This window comes from Coregonus clupeaformis, unplaced genomic scaffold (assembly GCF_020615455.1).
Source record: "Coregonus clupeaformis isolate EN_2021a unplaced genomic scaffold, ASM2061545v1 scaf0005, whole genome shotgun sequence".
In the NCBI taxonomy this organism is placed as follows: Eukaryota; Metazoa; Chordata; class Actinopteri; order Salmoniformes; family Salmonidae; genus Coregonus; species Coregonus clupeaformis.
Window position 1 is genome coordinate 1,523,445 of NW_025533460.1, and position 22,418 is coordinate 1,545,862.

The following is a 22,418-nucleotide window of genomic DNA, read 5'->3' on the forward strand; positions in this document are numbered from 1 at the left end:
GCAAGGAGGGCATTAATCAGAGGAAACAAGAGACCAAAAGATAACCCTGAAGGAGCTGCAAAGCTACACAGCGGAGATTTGAGTATCTGTCCATAGGACCACTTTAAGCCGTACACTCCACAGAGCTGGGCTTTACGGAAGAGTGGCCAGAAAAAAACATGGTTTGGTGTTCGCCAAAAGCCATGTGGGAGACTCCTCAAACATATGGAAGAAGGTACTCTGGTCTGATGAGATTAAAATTGAGCTTTTTGGCCATCAAGGAAAATGCTATGTCTGGTGCAAACCCAACACCTCTCATCACCCCAAGAACACCATCCCAACAGTGAAGCATGGTGGTTTTTCATCGGCAGGGACTGGGAAACTGGTCAGAATTGAAGGAATGATGGATGGCGCTAAATACAGGGACATTTTTGAGGGAAACCTGTTTCAGTCTTCCAGAGATTTGAGAGTGGGACAGAGGTTCACCTTCCAGCAGGACAATGACCCTAACTAAGCATACTGCTAAAGCACCACTTGAGTGGTTTAAGGGCAAACATTTTAATGTCCTCGAATGGCCTAGTCAAAGGCCAGACATTTTTTACATTTACATTTTAGTCACTTAGCAGACGCTCTTATCCAGAGCGACTTACAGTTAGTGAGTATATACATTTTCATACTCAATCCAATTGAGAATCTGTGGTATGACTTAAAGTTTGCTGTACACCAGCGGAACCCATCCAAATTGAAGGAGCTGGAGCAGTTTTGCCTTGAAGAATGGGCAAAAATTCCAGTGGCTAGATGTGCCAAGCTTATAGAGACAGTCCTGTGTCATATATATATATATATATATATATATATATATATACATACATACAGTGGGGGAAAAAAGTATTTAGTCAGCCACCAATTGTGCATGTTCTCCCACTTAAAAAGATGAGAGAGGCCTGTAATTTACATCATAGGTACACGTCAACTATGACAGACAAATTGAGAATTTTTTTCTCCAGAAAATCACATTGTAGGATTTTTAATGAATTTATTTGCAAATTATGGTGGAAAATAAGTATTTGGTCACCTACAAACAAGCAAGATTTCTGGCTCTCACAGACCTGTAACTTCTTTTTTAAGAGGCTCCTCTGTCCTCCACTCGTTACCTGTATTAATGGCACCTGTTTGAACTTGTTATCAGTATAAAAGACACCTGTCCACAACCTCAAACAGTCACACTCCAAACTCCACTATGGCCAAGACCAAAGAGCTGTCAAAGGACACCAGAAACAAAATTGTAGACCTGCACCAGGCTGGGAAGACTGAATCTGCAATAGGTAAGCAGCTTGGTTTGAAGAAATCAACTGAGGGAGCAATTATTAGGAAATGGAAGACATACAAGACCACTGATAATCTCCCTCGATCTGGGGGCTCCATGCAAGATCTCACCCTGTGGGGTCAAAATGATCACAAGAACGGTGAGCAAAAATCCCAGAACCACACGGGGGGACCTAGTGAATGACCTGCAGAGAGCTGGGACCAAAGTAACAAAGCCTACCATCAGTAACACACTACGCCGCCAGGGACTCAAATCCTGCAGTGCCAGATGTGTCCCCCTGCTTAAGCCAGTACATGTCCAGGCCCGTCTGAAGTTTGCTAGAGTGCATTTGGATGATCCAGAAGAGGATTGGGAGAATGTCATATGGTCAGATGAAACCAAAATAATTGTTTTTGTTAAAAACTCAACTCGTCGTGTTTGGAGGACAAAGAATGCTGAGTTGCATCCAAAGAACACCATACCTACTGTGAAGCATGGGGGTGGAAACATCATGCTTTGGGGCTGTTTTTCTGCAAAGGGACCAGGACGTCTGATCCGTGTAAAGGAAAGAATGAATGGGGCCATGTATCGTGAGATTTTGAGTGAAAACCTCCTTCCATCAGCAAGGGCATTGAAGATGAAACGTGGCTGGGTCTTTCAGCATGACAATGATCCCAAACACACCGCCCGGGCAACGAAGGAGTGGCTTCGTAAGAAGCATTTCAAGGTCCTGGAGTGGCCTAGCCAGTCTCCAGATCTCAACCCCATAGAAAATCTTTGGAGGGAGTTGAAAGTCTGTGTTGCCCAGCGACAGCCCCAAAACATCACTGCTCTAGAGGAGATCTGCATGGAGGAATGGGCCAAAATACCAGCAACAGTGTGTGAAAACCTTGTGAAGACTTACAGAAAACGTTTGTCCTGTGTCATTGCTAACAAAGGGTATATAACTAAGTATTGAGAAACTTTTGTTATTGACCAAATACATATTTTCACCATAATTTGCAAATAAATTCATTAAAAATCCTACAATGTGATTTTCTGGATTTTTTTCTCATTTTGTCTGTCATAGTTGACGTGTACCTATGATGAAAATTACAGGCCTCTCTCATCTTTTTAAGTGGGAGAACTTGCACAATTGGTGGCTGACTAAATACTTTTTTTCCTCACTGTATATATATGCCTATTCATTCATGATTATGGATACATTCTGCAATGAGTTAATCTGGCTTTGAATCTGCAACAGAACATGCAAACAAGTTAGTTCTGAATTGGTTTAATACAGCAGTGCATTCTGACACCATGAATTTAAATAGATTTCACCTCATTCATATAGTTGGCAGAAATTGTAAGGTATTAAATATAGACCTCCACCGGCTGAAGGAGAAGAGGATCTGGTAAAATAAGGGTATGTTGCTAATATCCTCTAGGTAGCTAGGTAGCTTCTTTGCAAAAATAAACTAGCCTATATTCATGGAACATTGTATATATCTGACTGCTACTAGGGTAGTATTATGTACAGTCGTGGTCAAAAGTTTAGAGAATGACACAAATATTAATTTTCACAAAGTCTGCTGCCTCAGTTTTTATGATGGCAATTTGCATATACTCCAGAATGTTATGAAGAGTGATCAGATGAATTGCAATTAATTGCAAAGTCCCTCTTTGCCATGAAAATGAACTTAATCCCCAAAAAACATTTCCACTGCATTTCAGCCCTGCCACAAAAGGACCAGCTGACATCATGTCAGTGATTCTCTCGTTAACACAGGTGAGTGTTGACGAGGACAAGGCGGGTTGAGTTAGAATAACAGACTGGAAGCTTTAAAAGGAGGGTGGTGCTTGAAATCATTGTTCTTCCTCTTGTTAACCATGGTTACCTGCAAGGAAACACGTGCCTTCATCATTGCTTTGCACAAAAAGGGCTTCACAGGCAAGGATATTGCTGCTAGTAAGATTGCACCTAAATCAACCATTTATCGGATCATTAAGAACTTCAAGGAGAGAGGTTCAATTGTTGTGAAGAAGGCTTTAGGGCGCCCAAAAAAGTCTAGCAAGCGCCAGGGCCGTCTCCTAAAGTTGATTCAGCTACGGGATCGGGGCACCACCAGTGCAGAGCTTGCTCAGGAATGGCAGCAGGCAGGTGTGAGTGCATCTGCACGCACAGTGAGGCAAAGCCTTTTGGAGGATGACCTGGTGTCAAGAAGGGCAGCGAGGAAGCCACTTCTCTCCAGGAAAAACATCAGGGACAGACTGATATTCTGCAAAAGGTACAGGGATTGGACTGCTGAGGACTGGGGTAAAGTCATTTTCTCTGATGAATCCCCTTTCCGATTGTTTGGGGCATCCGGAAAAAAGCTTGTCCGGTGAAGACAAGTGCCGCTACCATCTGTCCTGTGTCATGCCAACAGTAAAGCATCCTGAGACGATTCATGTGTGGGGTTGCTTCTCAGCTAAGGGAGTGGGCTCACTCACAATTTTGCCTAAGAACACAGCCATGAATAAAGAATGGTACCAACATATCCTCCGAGAGCAACTTCTCCCAACCATCCAAGAACAGTTTGGTGACGACCAATGCCTTTTCCAGCATGATGGAGCACCTTACCATAAGGCAAAAGTGAGAACTAAGTGGCTCGGGGAACAAAACATCAACATTTTGGGTCCATGGCCAGGAAACTCCCCAGACCTTAATCCCATTGAGAATTCGTGGTCAATCCTCAAGAGGCGGGTGGACAAACAAAAACCCACAAATTCTGACAAACTCCAAGCATTGATTATGCAAGAATGGGCTGCTGTCAGTCAGGATGTGGCCCAGAAGTTAATTGACAGCATGCCAGGGCGGATTGCAGAGGTCTTGAAAAAGAAGGGTCAACACTGCAAATATTGACTCTTTGCATAAACTTAATGTAATTGTCAATAAAAGCCTTTGACACTTATGGAATGCTTGTAATTATACTTCAGTATACCATAGTAACATCTGACAAAAATATCTAAAAACACTGAAGCAGCAAACTTTGTGAAGACCAATACTTGTGTCATTCTCAAAACTTTTGACCACGACTGTACAAGACAAGACCAAATGCATAAATAAGCCAACAAATGTTAGTTAAAATATGGAACAGTAAATTAAAATGTTCAATATATCTTTCATTTTGGATCAAGGTATCTAGTAGCTAGCTAGCTGAGAGCAAAGGTGTCAGCTAGAGATGACGTGCAGCAGCTTGCAGGTATTTGTAGTCTTGCATGATGTCTACTATGATGTTAATTGATAAAAGTCACCTTGTCCGAGAGAGATTTACACGGTTATCAAAATCAAACTGTCACGCCAGAGAACGCCTACATGAAACACAGACCTTGTTTGAAGTGGTTCTGAAATTCCGTGTTTGACCTCTAGGTTTTATGGGTATTATGACGTGTCCACTGTGGGGCTCTTTTGCAAGCTAGAAATGTAAAGGTAATTTCTGATTGAGCTGACATATGCAGCATTTACGCAGGAACATTACCTTTACATTTCAATCACGCTGTAATGCTGAATTTCTGCAATACAGATTGAATAGAGCCCTCAGCCTTAATTTTAGACATTTTGAAACACACACACACGGAGCAAATGTGCCTGCTGTCCATATACCAGGGATTCTTCTGGCGGCCTGTAACACATTCTAGCAGATAGATCATTCAGTTCTGATTGTCATTTATTATTTTTTATTAGGACCTCCATTAGCTGAAGCTAATGGCGACAGCTAGTCTTCCTGGGGTCCAACACATAATGAAAAAGACATTATGGACAAAATACTTTACAATTTACATACATTAACATAGACATTACTGACTAATAATCATGCCTACTTTCTATTGAGGTGTCATGCTCATGGTGTCCAAATCTTGTGTGAAGCATCTTTTCTACATGCATTGGATTGAACACAAGTCAGTATGAATACTGTGTCCTCCTCCTCTGTCACTACCAATGATTTATATATACACAAGAGGACTAATTGGGGGCACTGTGTTGAAGCCACCGGGCCATCATCAATATTTTGGAAGCTATAGAAATGCATTCATTAAATGTTAATTTGTTTTTGCCACATTTATTATATTACAGACATCTTAACTTAATGCATACTTTTAAATTATTTTATGTGAGCTGAACATAAATATATTTTAAATGTTTTCCTTAAATTATAATTTTTACAACAAAAACATACTTAAATACATTTGAAACGTTTAATTGAAATACTGTAGAATTCTAAATCATTCCTATAGAGGACTGCTCCTGCTGGGGAGGGCCAATATGGCAGACCGGTGGTTTCAAAGCCTATCAATTGCCAATACATAGCATCAGCAATCCAGGGTTAGGGTTAATATAGCATGACGACTCACACTAAATTATTCCGCTGCTCTGTCCTTCGCTATGTCTGAGACTTCCATCATTGAGTATGTTTACATGCACACTAATAATTAGATATTAAACTGATTATGGCAGTAGGCATATTATGCAATAGTCATGTAAACGCCTTACTCTGCTTAAATCGGCGTAAGGTCAAAATCAAAGTAAGCATACGCCGATTAAAACACCTGGTTTTCTGAGCAATCTTTAGAATTATTAAGACATGTAAACTCCTTAAAATCGGCTTTCCAGCGGTGTATTTAATGAGAGCATATGCTAGCACCAGCCGAGCGAGCCTCCATCTTTAACACGAGTGAAGTGTGTTCGGAACAACTGAATGTATGCTTCTTAGAAATTGTTTAGACATACAAACTTTATATGTCCGAACTCAGAATCAAATATGCTTCCCAAAAATAACATGTTCGCTGTGGTAGAATGTTTATTTTGATTGGCGATTTTCTGCATTTATCAGAGTGCCATCAGGTAGCCTGATTTCTGATGTGTCCATGTAAACAGGAGTATTTGGGAAATCATTCTTCTTGCAAAGCATGTAAAGGTTTTAATCAACATATATTAATCTGACTCTCCACAAAAATCGCATTATTGTGTGCATGTAACCGCAGTCATTGAAGTCGTTTGTGGTGATGAGGGGCCTTGTACAAAAAAAGTAATCAGTGATTGCATGGTCTCTAACCAATCAGAGTATCAAAGCCAATGACGAATTTTCAAACCGCCACTTTAAACACGTGTGTTTTGGCCCAACCCATCGGTTTCTGGACCAATCAGACAGCCCGAAATGTGTTCGCATTCGGTGAAGAGTTGGGGAGGTACTCAGATCCAGACTCATTGCGGAGAAGGAACTAACATCTGTGGGCGTGGCATAGCGTTTGGCCAGAGCAAGGAGTCTGGGTAGCCAGGCAAGGGTTTATAGACATCATTCGTCACCATTCTGACATGTGCACTGTAGTTGCTTTGTTTCCCAACAGGTGGCATTATAATTCCTCTCAACTGCAGCATATGCATCCTCAAATCAAATCTTTGTCACATGCGCCAAATACAACATATAGCCATGTTATATATACACACAATACAATTAACATGGCTAACAGCTACTACACCATGTAATAGAAAATGTTGGGATCACCTCTAGCCAGAGACAGTAAGGATGTTTCCAGTTATGGAAACAGAGAAATTAAGTCTTTACTGTTGCCTGGGCGATGAGACACAGGAAATGGAGGATAGAAAGACCACAGTGGGGTCCCTGGGTGGTTCTGATTGGTGGCTCAATCAGACTTCAATGCAATGATCTCTGGGACACACAGGGATAGGAAGAGGAATGTCATCATCAGATGAGTAAGCGTTGGTGCGAATGTGACGGCATACAACTCTTATCACAGTAGGGACCACTTGATCTGTTATTTTGCAGACTGAAGCGCCTGAAAGTGAGAAATACAAGAACTCAGTTTGTGAGAACTCAGTTTGGTTAAGTGTCCTTCTTATCCTTTTTATAGCAGATGAAATCCATTAGCAACAAACATAACAAGGGAAAACATAGTTAGGTAATGTCCATCACCTCAACTACAGCTAGAAAAATAAAACATACAGTATGAAACAATGACAGAAGTTTCCAGGACTTTCTAACTGTGATATTTAAGGGGAAAGTGGTGGTGTGGTTACACCAGTAATACTACTTTACAGGAAAAATACATAAATGAATTAATCATTTTAATTCTGCAGACAAAATTCTCTCAGTAACCATTATGAGGCGTGCGGGCCAAGGGTTGGCGATGAAGATTAATGGACAGAGTGGAAGAGGCAGACATCTGCAGCCTGTAAAATGCCTCTCAGATGGGAGCATCCATCAGCGTTGCACTCAGAGTCTGCCAAGTGTAGAGCGACGCCACCTAGCTAACAGAGAAATAAAATAATTGTTGAAATAGCCAACAGAACAATGAGGGCTTTTCAGGGATAAAAAGAGCGGGAAGTATTAGAAAGGTACGTGCTTAAGATTGTCAGCCTGACAAGCCACCCAGTCAGCACTCAACCATGTTGTTCACTAATATCCATATCACATTACTATCAAATACAGTCCAAATCAATTTAATGTTGTTGACATCTGGGCAGCACAGTACTCAATGATAACAGAACCATGGTGTTTGACTGAGGAGGAAGAGCATCAGTGGTCTTACCCCGAGGGCCACACAGTACACCACCTGCTAAGGGTTGCTCTCCAGGATGACTCTGAAAGACAGAAGAGGACATATCACTCTCAATGGCTGACATCTAAATGCTAAGAAAAATGGGCTTCCTCCCTTACCCTAAACAACCTTACTTTGAGGAGCTATTGTATCGTCTAGTGATGGGGACTAGTAGGACGGTTGATTTATATTGGGCTGAGAACGAATCCAGTCTCAGAAACCTAAAATGATGTAACAGAGTATTTAACTGGTCAACTCTGTGGTAAACAGCCAACAAATTGTTTCCTGTCTTCCTCTATATTGGCTACCCCATGGTGTGATGTCTGTCGTGGACAGTATCCAGGTATGATTGTCCAGCCATGTCTTCTACCATTGTCCTATAGTCTAGATGGAAAAGTTGGTTTGGTCAGGGAGTCAGAGGGCACTGTAGAGATGAGAATACAGAGACCCCTGCTTTGGGGTGAGGGGAGTTCTCTACCTACCCCCATCCATGATCTCACCCACTGCCAGGAACAGGCTCTCCATGTTCTCCAGAAAGGCCTGCCGCTCTACATTTTTCCTGCAGGACACAAAGGGAGCTTAAACACACATTAGGACCTCTATGGAAACAAACAGTGTTAGAAATGTCTCATTCTGTGGCTTACAGCACAGTCCAACCAGTACGACAACTAAATACCTTACCAAATAGACAGTTTAGCACTGACATCGGTATCAACTCGGGAAGCAAACAACAAAACATACCAGTGTATTGTGGGAGAAACACTACTACATAGGCAATGTTGTCACTGTGTTTTGTTAGCAAAACACCATCAGCCTACCTCATTTTCATGTGAACTGCAAATACATAAAAGTAGAGGTCAATGTTGCTTTTATAGACAATGGTAAGACCTTCTAGGAGTGCTATCTCACCTGGGTAAAGAAGAAGTGTGTTTAGTCTATGATACAACTTCTTCATTATACCAGTTCTATACAGGCACCTTCATGCAATTGAACATAGATCAGCACTCAAAGCTATTGGCAAGAGATGAAATAGCAAGTACTGGTGCCTGTGCCCATAATGTAACCTCATGTGCATATGATTCATTCGTTTGAAAACATTGTCTGTGCGGTGTGTCTTATTGAAGATGTTTTTCTCAAATGCGTTCTGCTCTTTAACAGTTGGATATGTTTCTTCATAGTACTGTAGGGCAGAAGTCAAATAGAAATCATATAACAGAGTCACAAAATAGGTCAATGTTGGAGCATACAGAATATGTTTTATCCTGGTAGTCTTCTGAATGTAAAATGACACAAACCTGTTTAGGCTACATTGCATCTACTCATCATTATATTCTGTTAATATTGACATGCTGCATGCATAGCACACTGCCAGTGGGAGCAGGTAGTCCAATCATTGCTGTTGATTAGCTACTCTGGCATAGTCTTTTCCCCTTCATTGTCCAGGATGAGGACAACTTTCACAGTGTACAGTGTGGGTTCCTGATGAAGAGAATATTGACTTTTGTTCAGGGAACATAATGTCAAACAACTTGAACAGCAAGAGTTGACTGATCTGGGACAGTGCCAATCTGACATCATCACACCCCAGGTAGTTTCCTGAAGATACCGAGCCTACTTTTACGCTTCTTTACACTGAGCTGCACTGGGGTCGGAACGCAAACATGGTTACATTAAGACACTGTGGAGCCGGAGCGAGATATGGGTCGGAAAACATACCTCAATGCAGGGATGGGATATGCCACTGTACTTTAACCACACTGCTCCATCGAGAAGATTGAAATACTGCTCGTTTTCCCAGAAAACCGCACTTTTCATCCTCATGCTAGCTAGCAGTAGCCACCGCAGCCCTTTTGGAATCGCAGTGTCAGCCAATCAGCTTCGTTGTTCTACACGACGTGCCATTCCATAATGGCTGCTGTTAGCTAGCATGAGGACGAAAAGGGCAGTTTTCCAGCATGCTTTCCCACTTAGCTTGCATTTCTTCCCAACATTATGCCTCCTTTGTCTGAAAATGCTACGGCTACTCTACACCTCATTACTCCACTTCCGTTAAACCCCCTACACAGGAATTTGACTAGTAAATTGAAGGTGATAAAAATGTCTAATAACACTCTCAATCAAGTAAAATGATGTCTCTCCTCACCACGTACTACAGTTGACTATACAGAATGAACTGCCTCTACACCACATACAAACAATACTTGTTTTTTAGAAACATACCTGATCTCAATAGCAAAGCTTATACAATAAAGTCATACGCTTAAAAAAAATCCACATTTATTGCAAGTTAGTACAAAAGTTTAAAAACAACTGTCCAGCAGCATTCCTGTAGTGTCCCTTCTGTCCATTTAAAATGACACTGAAAGACAAAAGGTTAAAGCAATTAAAAAATTAGTTTGGGAAAACACACTTTAAATAATCTGATGTGTGGCCAACACATCAAGCAGAGGTGGCTACATGTAAAAAAATAAATATATATCCTGCATACCCATGGTGTCAAGATTGGTCCTTCAACCACCTGTCATTCCAGTACAGGTGTAGAGATGAGGTGCAAGATAAGGTGCACTGGTGCAGATATCTTACAGCCCTGAAAATGAAGAAAGAGAAAGGATTTACAAACATTATTAATGCAATGAGTGACTTTATTCTAGATTTTCATGCACTACAAACACCAGACCTAGTGATTAATGTTGAGGACATTGGGCCACTTATGTTGTCACAAATGCAACAGTACAAGAGTAGCGGTCAAGGTTCGCATCATTCAGTTGATTGGGCATCCAAAAACACTGCTATAAGCCCTCTTATTCTAAGATTAAATACTTTTGCTGAAATAAAATGCCTATGCAGCCCATGTTAGTTAATTTGTCGAGATGTGGACTGCTAACATATTCAAAAAAGGTGAGAGTTACACATACAAGAGTTGATCAAAAATCTATTTTTACCTACCAGCATGGTATATAAAATACCCCTTCCTTTCTCGAGCTGCCTCTCGCTAGTCTTACAAGAGCAACCATCTGTACTCAAAGACTGCTGCTGTCCCCTGCTTCACTGGCTCCTCGTGGGGATCTTGCTACTTCTCTCCCTCAGCTGGTTCCTCCTTGGCTAGACTCTCAGCTGGCTCCTCCAAATTAATGGCTATTCTCAAGTTGTGTGTGTAAACTAGACTCCAATTGATTGTGAAGCTATGAGCCAACAGAAAAGCCTTTAAGAAAACGTTTATTTTGTCCATTAGCAACAATGCTAATCTTATGGGGAGAAACCGACCCGGCGGACCCGATGACACCTGCTTTGATACTGAATATGGAACATAGCATCTGATCATTGAGGATTCTCCAAAAACACTTCATACCATCTACTCATCAACAGGAACCCATCAACCAAAATATACAACGTAAAAACTGAAAAGCGGTTGATTTCTCTTGATTTGGTGGCAGTTAAATCTTTAAGAAACACCCTATCGTTGCGGGGGAAATCAAAATGCCTACATAAAACCTCAGTGGAATGCTTTACACTTCACATAAACAAAAATAACAAAATCATATAATCCTGCCGGGAAGCATTTGACAAGAACGGTTTGACCCACCCATTCCCCTCCTCCCCTTCCCACATGATTTTTCCTTGTCTACTGTACATTTCTCTTCATGTGGCAGATGTAAACCTGCCACAACTGTGCTTGGCTGAGCAGATCTAGGGGGTAAACCTGCTGCTTCCTTTCCCTGTCACATCTCTGGCTCGCCTCTCCTAAGTAATGTAGCCTGTTGGATAATACGGAACAACATTGTTAAATTTTGCACCTTTCTTCTTTCGTCATTATCAGCTACATTTGAGAGGGGTCAAGAGGAGAAAAGCCAGGAGCAAGCCTTTAATTCAAGCCCATTACACTGCATAGCAAAGGCAAGGAGGGCAGATTGTGTGTGTAGTTTGGGGGGGATGTTTCGAACTCAGTCCAATCCATATGCCAAGGGGCTCAATACAGTGCCTTCAGTAAGTATTCACACCCCTTGACTTTTTCAAAATGTTGTTGTGTTAAGGCCTGAATTTAAAATGGATTACATTTAGATTTTTTGGTCACTGGCCTACACACAATACTCCAATGTCAAAGTGGAAATATATATATATATTTTTTTACAAACTAATGAAAAATATTCAAAGCTGAAATGTCTTGAGTCAATAAGAATTCAACCCCTTTTTTATGTCAAGCCTAAATAAGTTCAGGAGTAAATATGTTCTTAACAAGTCATATAATAAGTTGCATGGACTCACTCAGTGTGCAATAATAGTGTTTAACATGATTTTTGAATGACTACCTCATCTCTGTACCCCACACATCTGTTACATCCCTCGGTCGAGCAGTGAATTTCAAACACAGATTCAACCACAAAGACCAGGGAGGTTTTCCAATACCTTGCAAAGGCCACCTATTGGTAGATGGGTAAAAAAAAAAAAGCTGACATCGAATACCCCTTTGAGCATGGTGAAGTTATTACACTTTGGATGGTGTATCAATACACCTAGCCACTACAAAGATACAGGTGTCCCTCCTAACTCAGTAGCCGGAGAGGAAGGACACCAACCGCTCAGGAATTTCACCATGACGCCAATGGTGACTTTAAAACAGTTACAGAGTTGAATGGCTGTGATAGAAAACTGAAGATGGATTAACAACATTGTAGTTACTCCACAATACTAACCTAATTGACAGAGTGAAAAGGAAGCCTATACAGAGGCCTGTAATTTTCGCCATCACGGTTGACAACTCCGTTGTGTCCTCCTCCCAGAGTGCGAAGAGCCTTGGTGTGACCCTGGACAACACCCTGTCGTTCTCCGCTAACATCAAGGCGGTGACCCGATCCTGTAGGTTCATGCTCTACAACATTCGGAGAGTACGACCCTGCCTTACACAGGAAGCGGCACAGGTCCTAATCCAGGCACTTGTCATCTCCCGTCTGGATTACTGCAACTCGCTGTTGGCTGGGCTCCCTGCCTGTGCCATTAAACCCCTACAACTCATCCAGAATGCCGCAGCCCGTCTGGTGTTCAACCTTCCCAAGTTCTCTCACGTCACCCCGCTCCTCTGCACACTCCACTGGCTTCCAGTTGAAGCTCGCATCTGCTACAAGACCATGGTGCTTGCCTACGGAGCTGTGAGGGGAACGGCACCTCCGTACCTTCAGGCTCTGATCAGTCCCTACACCCAAACGAGGGCATTGCGTTCATCCACCTCTGGCCTGCTGGCTCCCCTACCTCTGCGGAAGCATAGTTCCCGCTCAGCCCAGTCAAAACTGTTCGCTGCTCTGGCACCCCAATGGTGGAACAAGCTCCCTCACGACGCCAGGACAGCGGAGTCACTCACCACCTTCCGGAGACATTTGAAACCCCACCTCTTTAAGGAATACCTGGGATAGGATAAAGTAATCCTTCTACCCCCCCTTACCCCAACCCCAACCCCCCCCAAAAAATAAATAATTATATACATAAAAATAATAATAAAAAGTAGGAAAAACATTTTTTTTTAATAAATAAAAATAAATAGAAAAAAAATAACATTGTAAAGTGGTGATCCCACTGGCTATAAGGTGAATGCACCTATTTGTAAGTCGCTCTGGATAAGAGCGTCTGCTAAATGACGTAAATGTGACGTAAATGGAAAAAAGTATTTAGTCAGCCACCAATTGTGCAAGTTCTCCCACTTAAAAAGATGAGAGGCCTGTAATTTTCATCATTAGGTACACGTCAACTATGACAGACAAAATGAGATTTTTTTCTCTCCAGAAAATCACATTGTAGGATTTTTTATGAATTTATTTGCAAATTATGGAGGAAAATAAGTATTTGGTCAATAACAAAAGTTTCTCAATACTTTGTTATATACCCTTTGTTGGCAATGACACAGGTCAAACGTTTTCTGTAAGTCTTCACAAGGTTTTCACACACTGTTGCTGGTATTTTGGCCCAATCCTCCATGCAGATCTCCTCTAGAGCAGTGATGTTTTGGGGCTGTCGCTGGGCAACACAGACTTTCAACTCCCTCCAAAGATTTTCTATGGGGTTGAGATCTGGAGACTGGCTAGGCCACTCCAGGACCTTGAAATGCTTCTTACGAAGCCACTCCTTCGTTGCCCGGGCGGTGTGTTTGGGATCATTGTCATACTGAAAGACCCAGCCACGTTTCATCTTCAATGCCCTTGCTGATGGAAGGAGGTTTTCACTCAAAATCTCACGATACATGGCCCCATTCATTCTTTCCTTTACACGGATCAGTCGTCCTGGTCCCTTTGCAGAAAAACAGCCCCAAAGCATAATGTTTCCACCCCCATGCTTCACAGTAGGTATGGTGTTCTTTGGATGCAACTCAGCATTCTTTGTCCTCCAAACACGACGAGTTGAGTTTTTCCCAAAAAGTTCTATTTTGGTTTCATCTGACCATATGACATTCTCCCAATACTCTTCTGGATCATCCAAATGCACTCTAGCAAACTTCAGACGGGCCTGGACATGTACTGGCTTAAGCAGGGGGACACGTCTGGCACTGCAGGATTTGAGTCCCTGGCGGCGTAGTGTGTTACTGATGGTAGGCTTTGCTACTTTGGTCCCAGCAGGTCATTCACTAGGTCCCCCGTGGTTCTGGGATTTTTGCTCACCGTTCTTGTGATCATTTTGACCCCACGGGGTGAGATCTTGCGTGGAGCCCCAGATCGAGGGAGATTATCAGTGGTCTTGTATGTCTTCCATTTCCTAATAATTGCTCCCACAGTTGATTTCTTCAAACCAAGCTGCTTACCTATTGCAGATTCAGTCTTCCCAGCCTGGTGCAGGTCTACAATTTTGTTTCTGGTGTCCTTTGACAGCTCTTTGGTCTTGGCCATAGTGGAGTTTGGAGTGTGACTGTTTGAGGTTGTGGACAGGTGTCTTTTATACTGATAACAAGTTCAAACAGGTGCCATTAATACAGGTAACGAGTGGAGGACAGAGGAGCCTCTTAAAGAAGAAGTTACAGGTCTTTGAGAGCCAGAAATCTTGCTTTTTTGTAGGTGACCAAATACTTTTTTTCCCCCACTGTAAATAATCCAAAACATGCATCCTGTTTGCAACAAGGCACTAAAGTAATACTGCAAAAAATGTGACAAAGCAATTCACTTTTGTCCTGAATACAAAGTGTTATGTTTGGGGCAGATTCAATACTGAGTACCACTCTCCATATTTTCAAGCATAGTGGTGGCTGCATGACATAATGGATATGCTTGTAATCGTTAAGGACTGGGGAGTTCCAGGATGAAAAGAAACAGAATGGAGCTAAGCACAGGCAAAATCTTAAGTGGAAAACCTGGTTCAGTCTGCTTTCCACCAGACACTGGGAGATTAATGGATTTTTTCAGCAGGACAAACTAAAACAAGGCCAAATCTACACTGGAGTTGCTTACCAAGAAAAAAGACAGTGAATGTTCCTGAGTGGCCGAGTTACAGTTTTGACTTAAATCTGCTTGAAAATCTATGGCAAGACTTGAAAAATGGTTGTAGGGAAAGGGTATACCTCATCAGTTGCACAACAATGCATTCAACCGAAATGTGTCTTCCGCATTTAACCCAACCCCTCTGAATCAGAGGTGTGGGGGGCTGCTTTAATCGAGGTCATCGGCACCCGGGGAAGCAGTTGTTGTTGGGGGTTAACTGCCTTGCCGCCCGTGTATAGCAATGATCAACAACCAATTAGACAGAGCTTGAATAATGTTTTTATGAATATTGAGCAAATATTGTACAATCCAGGTGTACAAATCTCTTAGAGACTTACCCAAAAGACTCACAGCTGTAATCACTGCCAAATGTGATTCTCAGGGGTGTGAATACTTATGTAAATTAGATATTTTTGTATTTCATTTTTCAATAAATTTGCAAAAATTTCTAAAAGCATGCTTTCATTTTGTCATTGTGGGGTATTGTGTATATATGGGTGAAAAATATATATTTCATCAATTTTGAATTCAGGCTGTAACAGAATGTGGAATAAGTCAAGGGGTATGAATACTTTCTGAATGCACTGTAGATTGTAGATTCTGTGAAAATAAAGGTTTGCTGCTGGATCCCCCATACAGAACTCCAATAATCAATTTCAGCACATGTATCAAATCAAATGTTCATGTATCACGGTATATGATGATCGCCCTCGAGCCTAGGCTTAATGGCCACATGTGAAGGTGCTGCTTTGTTTTCTAAAAACTATGCTGCATCTTGTACTAGGCTGTACCTGTCAAGGAAGCCACATAGTGGAAATGGCAATATTTTTTAATTCCTCTAATGTATGATCTCCAAGACTACATTTAACAGTCCAATCTAGAGGTGGAATGCAATGTTTGCAGTATAGTGCTTACCTCAGAACCGTCGGCCTCCGGAGCCCCCTCCATATCCACCACTGGAGCCTCCTCCATAACCACCTGGAGAATGGGCCAGACCTCACGTAAATGCTCAACTCAAGGGACTAGCTACTAGAGAAAAGCCTCTATATTGCTCCCTTAAAACACCAAGGACTTAGGTTTAGTTATTTTAACTTCAAGGAAGTGTAACAACATGGGACTTACCACCACCACCATATGGGCCGCTGCTCCTGCCCCCGTCACTGCCATTGCTGCCACCTCCTTTCATTGGGCCGTAGCAGGAGGACGACTGGCTGTTGTAATTGCCAATGTCATTGTAGTCTCCAGCGCTACCACCACCTGCACTGCTGCCGCCACCGCTAGCGCCGTAATTACCTGCAAGAGGACACAGATAAAGGCGTTTTGCAATCCAAGCTATCCATTACATACAGCTACCCAGATTCAAAACTAAGTGTTGGCCCTTTTTATATGTGCAGTGCACCCTTGCTTGATTGACATACCACCTCCGTAGTTTCCTCCACCACCGCCATAGCTGCTACCTCCTTTCATTGGGCCATAGCTGGAGGACGACTGGCTGTTGTAATTGCCAATGTCATTGTAGTCTCCAGCGCTACCACCACCTGCACTGCTGCCGCCACCGCTAGCGCCGTAATTACCTGCAAGAGGACACAGATAAAGGCGTTTTGCAATCCAAGCTATCCATTACATACAGCTACCCAGATTCAAAACTAAGTGTTGGCCCTTTTTATATGTGCAGTGCACCCTTGCTTGATTGACATACCACCTCCGTAGTTTCCTCCACCACCGCCATAGCTGCTACCTCCTTTCATTGGGCCATAGCTGGAGGATGACTGGCTGTTGTAATTGCCAATGTCATTGTAGTCTCCAGCGCTACCACCAATTGCACTGCTGCCGCCACCGCTAGCGCCGTAGTTACCTGCAAGAGGACACAGATAAAGGCGTTTTACAATTCCAAGCTATCCATTACATACAATTACCCAGATTCAAAACTATGTGCAGCGCACCCTTGCTTGATTGACCTACCACCTCCGTAGTTTCCACCACCACCATTGTTGTATCCTCCTCCTCCATAGCCACCACCCTGGTTGCCATAGCTGCCTCCTCCGCCATAGCCCCAGTTGCCGCCACCATACCTGCCGTGGCCTCCACCATAGCCGCCACCTAAGGAAAAAAGTATAACAAGTTAAGCTTTTGGACAAACCAGCAAAACCTCCCCCGACAACGTTCCCCACATTCTCCTTTCCAATATTTTGAAAAACAGGGCAGAGGAAGTCACCATTGCCTCCATAGTTATTGTATCCATCGTTATCACCATATCCTCCACCTCCTCTCCCTCCACCAAAACCACCTGGGGGAAAAAAAGTTTGATCTTTACTGGTGTCAGACTAACTTGAAGCCACCTGCATTGCACCAGGGCAACCAACTAGTACATTAATTAACGAGGCTGAATATGGTTAAAATGGTAATAAAAGCCCTCGAGTGCGCATATCTCTAGGGCTGGGAATTGCCAGGGACCTCACGATACTATATTATCACGATACTTAGGGGCCGATACGTATTAGGATTTTATATGTATTGCGATTCGATACTGCGATTTTATTGCAATTTGATGTTCCAAACATATTGCTCAGTATGTGTCTGCTGCAGAGACAAGACAGCATGAGAAAATGAGTTTTGATCAGTCATGGAAATAAGTTGGCTCACTTTTTAAAAAGATGGACAAGCTATAGGATTTTTTTAAAATACTGGAGTTTTGGCACAGGTACAGCCAACTAGCGTCAGCTAATGCTACCTATCAAAATAAATAAATACAAACACTATTTTTTTTACAAATCGATACTTGGGAAACAAAGTATCACTATAATACCATCCAAAATAATTTCGCAATACATAACTGTATCGATCCCCCCCCCCCCATCATTACATACCTCCATATCCGCCAAAGTTTCCACCTCTTGGCCCTGAAAGACAAACATCAAACAGGTCAGTCACTTTCTCAAAGTCACATGTCTAAACCTTCAGTTGTTGCTGGGAAGCAAGGAGTTGGCAAAAGAGCTTTGCTCTGGAACTTCTCCAATTCATACCTGACCGGTTCATGTCTTCCTTTGACAGAGCCTTCCTCACTTCACAGTTGTGACCATTCACTGTTTGATACTTCTGGACTGCAAGGGGAGAAAGGAAATTGTTCAAAACATATCAGTAAATTACTTGAGAACTGAAAAAAATGAAACATCCAAATACACAACAGCAGCTTTTCTGTACCAATGGTGTTGACTTGAGAACTTACTGACAATCCTATCGACTGAATCGTGATCATCAAATGTAACAAAGGCAAATCCCCTCTTCTTCCCACTGGTTCTATCAGTCATGATGTCGATGACTTCAATCTTGCCAAATTTATCAAAGTAGTCTCTAAGGTGGTGCTCCTCTGTGTCCTCCTTGATTCCACCCACAAAGATCTTCTTCACCGTCGTGTGAGCACCTGGCCTAGAGGATTCCTGTCCAACACACATTACATTCAATCACTTCAAAGACAATCAGAAGATCCTCAAAAAGGACATTTCACCATTGTTCAACTTCATATTAATCACCAGCACCACCCCAACATATGTGAAAAAGGTTTCTATGTTTTGTAGTGTCACATCAGACATAGCTTACCTCTCTGGACACGGCTCTCTTGGGCTCTACTTGTCGGCCGTCAACCTTGTGAGGACGAGCCTCCATTGATGCATCAACTTCATCCACTGAGCTGTATGTGACAAAGCCAAAGCCCCTAGATCTCTTTGTGACTGGATCTTTCATGACCTGAGGGAAAAAATGGCACTGTTAATTTGCTGATACAATTAGAAAAGCCAGACCCTAATATTATGAAAAATTCATACTCACCACACAATCTGTGAGGGATCCCCATCGTTCAAAATGGTTCCGCAAACTCTCCTCGGTGGTCTCGAAACTCAGCCCACCAATGAAGAGCTTGCGGAGCTGCTCCGGCTCGCGGGGAGACTGAAGTGAATAATAGGAGGGAAACAAAATGTTTTAGAAGCAAATGGGTATAATTAGCTACTACCCACGGCAGGACATGTCTCCATTCACAGGTAATGATTATAGATAACATATCTTCATTATAGCTATATGTTACTACAACGGCCAGAAATGGTATACTGTAACGTTACTAACCAAGCCTGCGGCTGCTTGAAAACATGGGGAGCCTGGGCGGTCAACTATATAGTTAGCTAGCAGTACTACAAACTAGCTAACAAACAATGCAATGTTTTCATAAAATGTAACGCAATTACCTTAGTTAGCGCTTTTAAAGTCAGCGACAAAAAGCCTAAGTTCTCGCAGAGAGCGCTAACGTTAGCCAGCCATTCTTGCTAGCGTCACTGCGCGCCCTCGACTAACGTTAGTACTACTAGTTTAGGCTAGCTAATGGCAACTGTACACCTTATTTGATGCATGCCCCATAAAAATTTAGTTGCAATTGTGAACAAATGGGGTAATGATTTTACTAAAATGTATCTTCATAATAAGTTGTTAAAATATTGATGATTCGCTAAATAACAATTCAGACAAAGAGCTTTACGCTAGCTAATGTTAGTTAGCCAGAAGTCTAGCTAAATGGCCTACTGTCATGTTTAGGTAGCTAGTTAGGTAACTAACACTGCGTCGCATACAAATAACACATGACAAACGCTACAACCTATCAAGTTAATTAACTAGCTAGCTAACACGGAATAGTATCCAATAAATACAAACGTAGCTAACGTTACCTCCTTCGACATGTTTTTATGGTTCAGCCGTAGCTTTGATAAAAATCGAGCTACTTCATGCGAGAGCTCGTGCCAAGCTAGAGCGACAACAGCACTGCTGTATGAATGATAGGAATCAACAACCAAGTGATCCGCCCCCTCCAACACAGTTATAGGTCAGTTTTCCCACTTTTTTCAGTTGCATAATCGCCACCATCTAGACTGGGGTATAAATCCATTATACTTTGATCCACAAACTGGGGAAAAACGAATACCTTACCATCTAACCCTAGCCTAATTAAAACCCACCCCCCTATTCCACAATTTAACCCTATATGGCCCTACCCCAGGCCTGGGAGGAGAGGACACCACAACTCATCAACACACCCTGTAACTCTTGTGAAGTCAAATCTCATACGCCCAAATACTTGTCGGACGCTGCCAATCATGGGTTGATAATATGATTAGGATAATGCCTTTGGCAGGAGAACGTATATGAGTAAATCTTTATAAAAAAGTATTGCCTCCACGTGTCTATGGTGGGATTTTGGCTATAGGCTACTTTGAAACAAGGTAATATGTGCCTCATAATATGAAGTAAAACGTCCAGGTTTCAAACAATATAGAGATGCTAATGATAGGCCTAACCGTCTTCTGGTAGATGGAAAGGCTTACCCATAAACCTTCTCTATTAAATGTTAACTAGCTACAAAGTAGCTCATGCCTACCTGTCAGAATGATATCATGAGGATTATTTGCATCAATCCAGTGGCCATTTCTTTAGCAAACCCCATCTCATGTGCTACAGAAACACAGCTAATCAAACAATAGTGTTAGGTGCCTTGAATTAAATGGTAACTACTCTATTAAAAAAAGTGCAATTTCGTAGATTTTCCCCAGACCTCAAAAGTGGTCTCCTGATGTGGTTTAAGCATTGTTATGGACTTAGAACATACTTTTCTTCTTCTTTTTTTTTTTTTTTTTTTTTACAGAAAAACAACAAAATTGTGACATTGAACGAAAACCTGAAAAAATGTGGGGAAATCTGAAGCCTGTGAATTTCTGACTCAGTATATCTGTTTCAATAATAGGCCTACTATTAGCCTACTGCACAGTACAGCTTGGGTTGGCCTGACTGTGAAATACCAATATGGGATTGATCCTTTTAGGTCATTCAGAGTTTGTCACTGTTTCTCATATAATCTTTCTGGGTGCCTTTCCTTCGCCGGGCGGGCAGTTAGATATTTTTTGGCCAGAATAAGAATATACCCACTTCTCCAGCACCACTGCATACTGTATATCACTCATTGACCTATCCCTCTGTGCTGGCACAGATCTACTACTCACAGGGATCCTCTCAGGATCCCTCACCCTTGACCCATCTTCCTGTACTTTCTTCACTGCCTCAGCATACGACACCCTCTGCACTACTCTAAACCTGGTAACCTCAACATGCCTCTCTTGCACCAGACACTTATTTCACCAATACTACACATTCCTTTGTCTCATGCCCTTCTGCACACTTCTCACACCTCCCTCCTACACACTGCAGCCACATGCCCATAAGCTTGACACCTGTAACAACGTAATGGGTTTGTCACAAAAGCTTGTACAGGATAACTGAAAAATCCTAACATCACTTTGTCGGGGCAAAGACTCAACATCAAAACTCAAAAGAACAGACAATGACTCTTCTGTCTCACCGCTCACGCCACCCTGCCTACATCGCACCAAACGACGAGCATCACAAACACCAGGAATCTTCCCCTTCAGCTGGTCCACCTTCACATTTACCGCCACACCAGTAATCACTCCTTTCAATGGCACCCTGTTCCTAAGAGAAACCGATCTTGCCCTGAGTTGCGTGACACAAAGCGCCTACTCCCTCTGGGCGGAAGAAACACACACAAATGTCACAAGTCCACTACGGGTTACCTTCACTGATTAAACTGCACCCAACTCCTTACCCACACACCCTGAAACCACAAATGGATCTGCCAAAAGTCAAGGATCCATTTTCTCCAAAAATGGTACTCCTACTGGACCTGATTCTTCTTCTTTATCATGTCCATTGATGCAAGGCTCGGGCTCTGAGCTCTTCACCACACCTTCCACTTCACTTAACTCGCCCTCACTCACTTCCATTTCACCTCCAGCACTCGATCTGGTGTATTGCTCACTCTGTACGTGCCACCAGTCTTCTTCACCCCCCATCTCTCTTTCTACGTATCTCCATCTTCATCAAATTCAACCTCAACCTCTGCTTTCCCCATTCTCCTTGATGCCTTCTTCCTCTTTTTCCTCTTCCACTCCTCCCATCTGAAGCAGAAGACTGTCTCCTGCAGCTTAGGTAGAGGCAGTAAGTCCCCACACTCATAATAGAAGTGCCTGTGGTTCCCGCTTGTCTCTGTAGCC

At 42.5% G+C, this 22,418-nt stretch overlaps 1 protein-coding gene across 5 annotated transcripts; it reads right to left on the minus strand.

The window, feature by feature from the left end:
* Nucleotides 1-10,124: 10,124 nt before the first annotated feature.
* Nucleotides 10,125-20,290, minus strand: LOC121577539 (heterogeneous nuclear ribonucleoprotein A1). Of its 5 annotated transcripts, none has more exons than XM_041891239.2 (14): nucleotides 20,025-20,285; nucleotides 19,141-19,257; nucleotides 18,913-19,059; nucleotides 18,542-18,752; nucleotides 18,339-18,416; nucleotides 18,183-18,215; nucleotides 17,537-17,602; nucleotides 17,278-17,415; nucleotides 17,015-17,170; nucleotides 16,734-16,889; nucleotides 16,438-16,608; nucleotides 16,231-16,293; nucleotides 10,353-11,619; nucleotides 10,125-10,223 (listed from the first exon to the last, which is right to left on the minus strand). In XM_041891239.2, exons 1-12 carry the CDS (start codon nucleotides 20,034-20,036, stop codon nucleotides 16,232-16,234), a joined length of 1,347 nt encoding a protein of 448 aa, XP_041747173.1. In that variant the 5' UTR covers nucleotides 20,037-20,285; the 3' UTR covers nucleotides 10,125-10,223; nucleotides 10,353-11,619; nucleotide 16,231. The 5 variants fall into 5 exon arrangements, with proteins under 5 accessions (XP_041747173.1, XP_041747172.1, XP_041747171.1 ...); XM_041891238.2 differs by having other exon boundaries at nucleotides 10,353-10,451; nucleotides 17,531-17,602; XM_041891237.2 differs by having other exon boundaries at nucleotides 17,531-17,602; nucleotides 20,025-20,284.
* Between the last annotated feature and the right edge of the window lie 2,128 nt (nucleotides 20,291-22,418).

Bases quoted from the DNA above. Each gene is read 5' to 3' on its own strand.
- LOC121577539 (XM_041891238.2), bottom strand. The intron at 17,603-18,182 runs GTATGTAATGAT...TTTTTCCCCCAG, and splicing joins AAACTTTGGCGGATATGGAG to GTGGTTTTGGTGGAGGGAGA. The intron at 16,294-16,437 runs GTAAGTCCCATG...CCCATTCTCCAG, and splicing joins CGGCCCATATGGTGGTGGTG to GTGGTTATGGAGGAGGCTCC.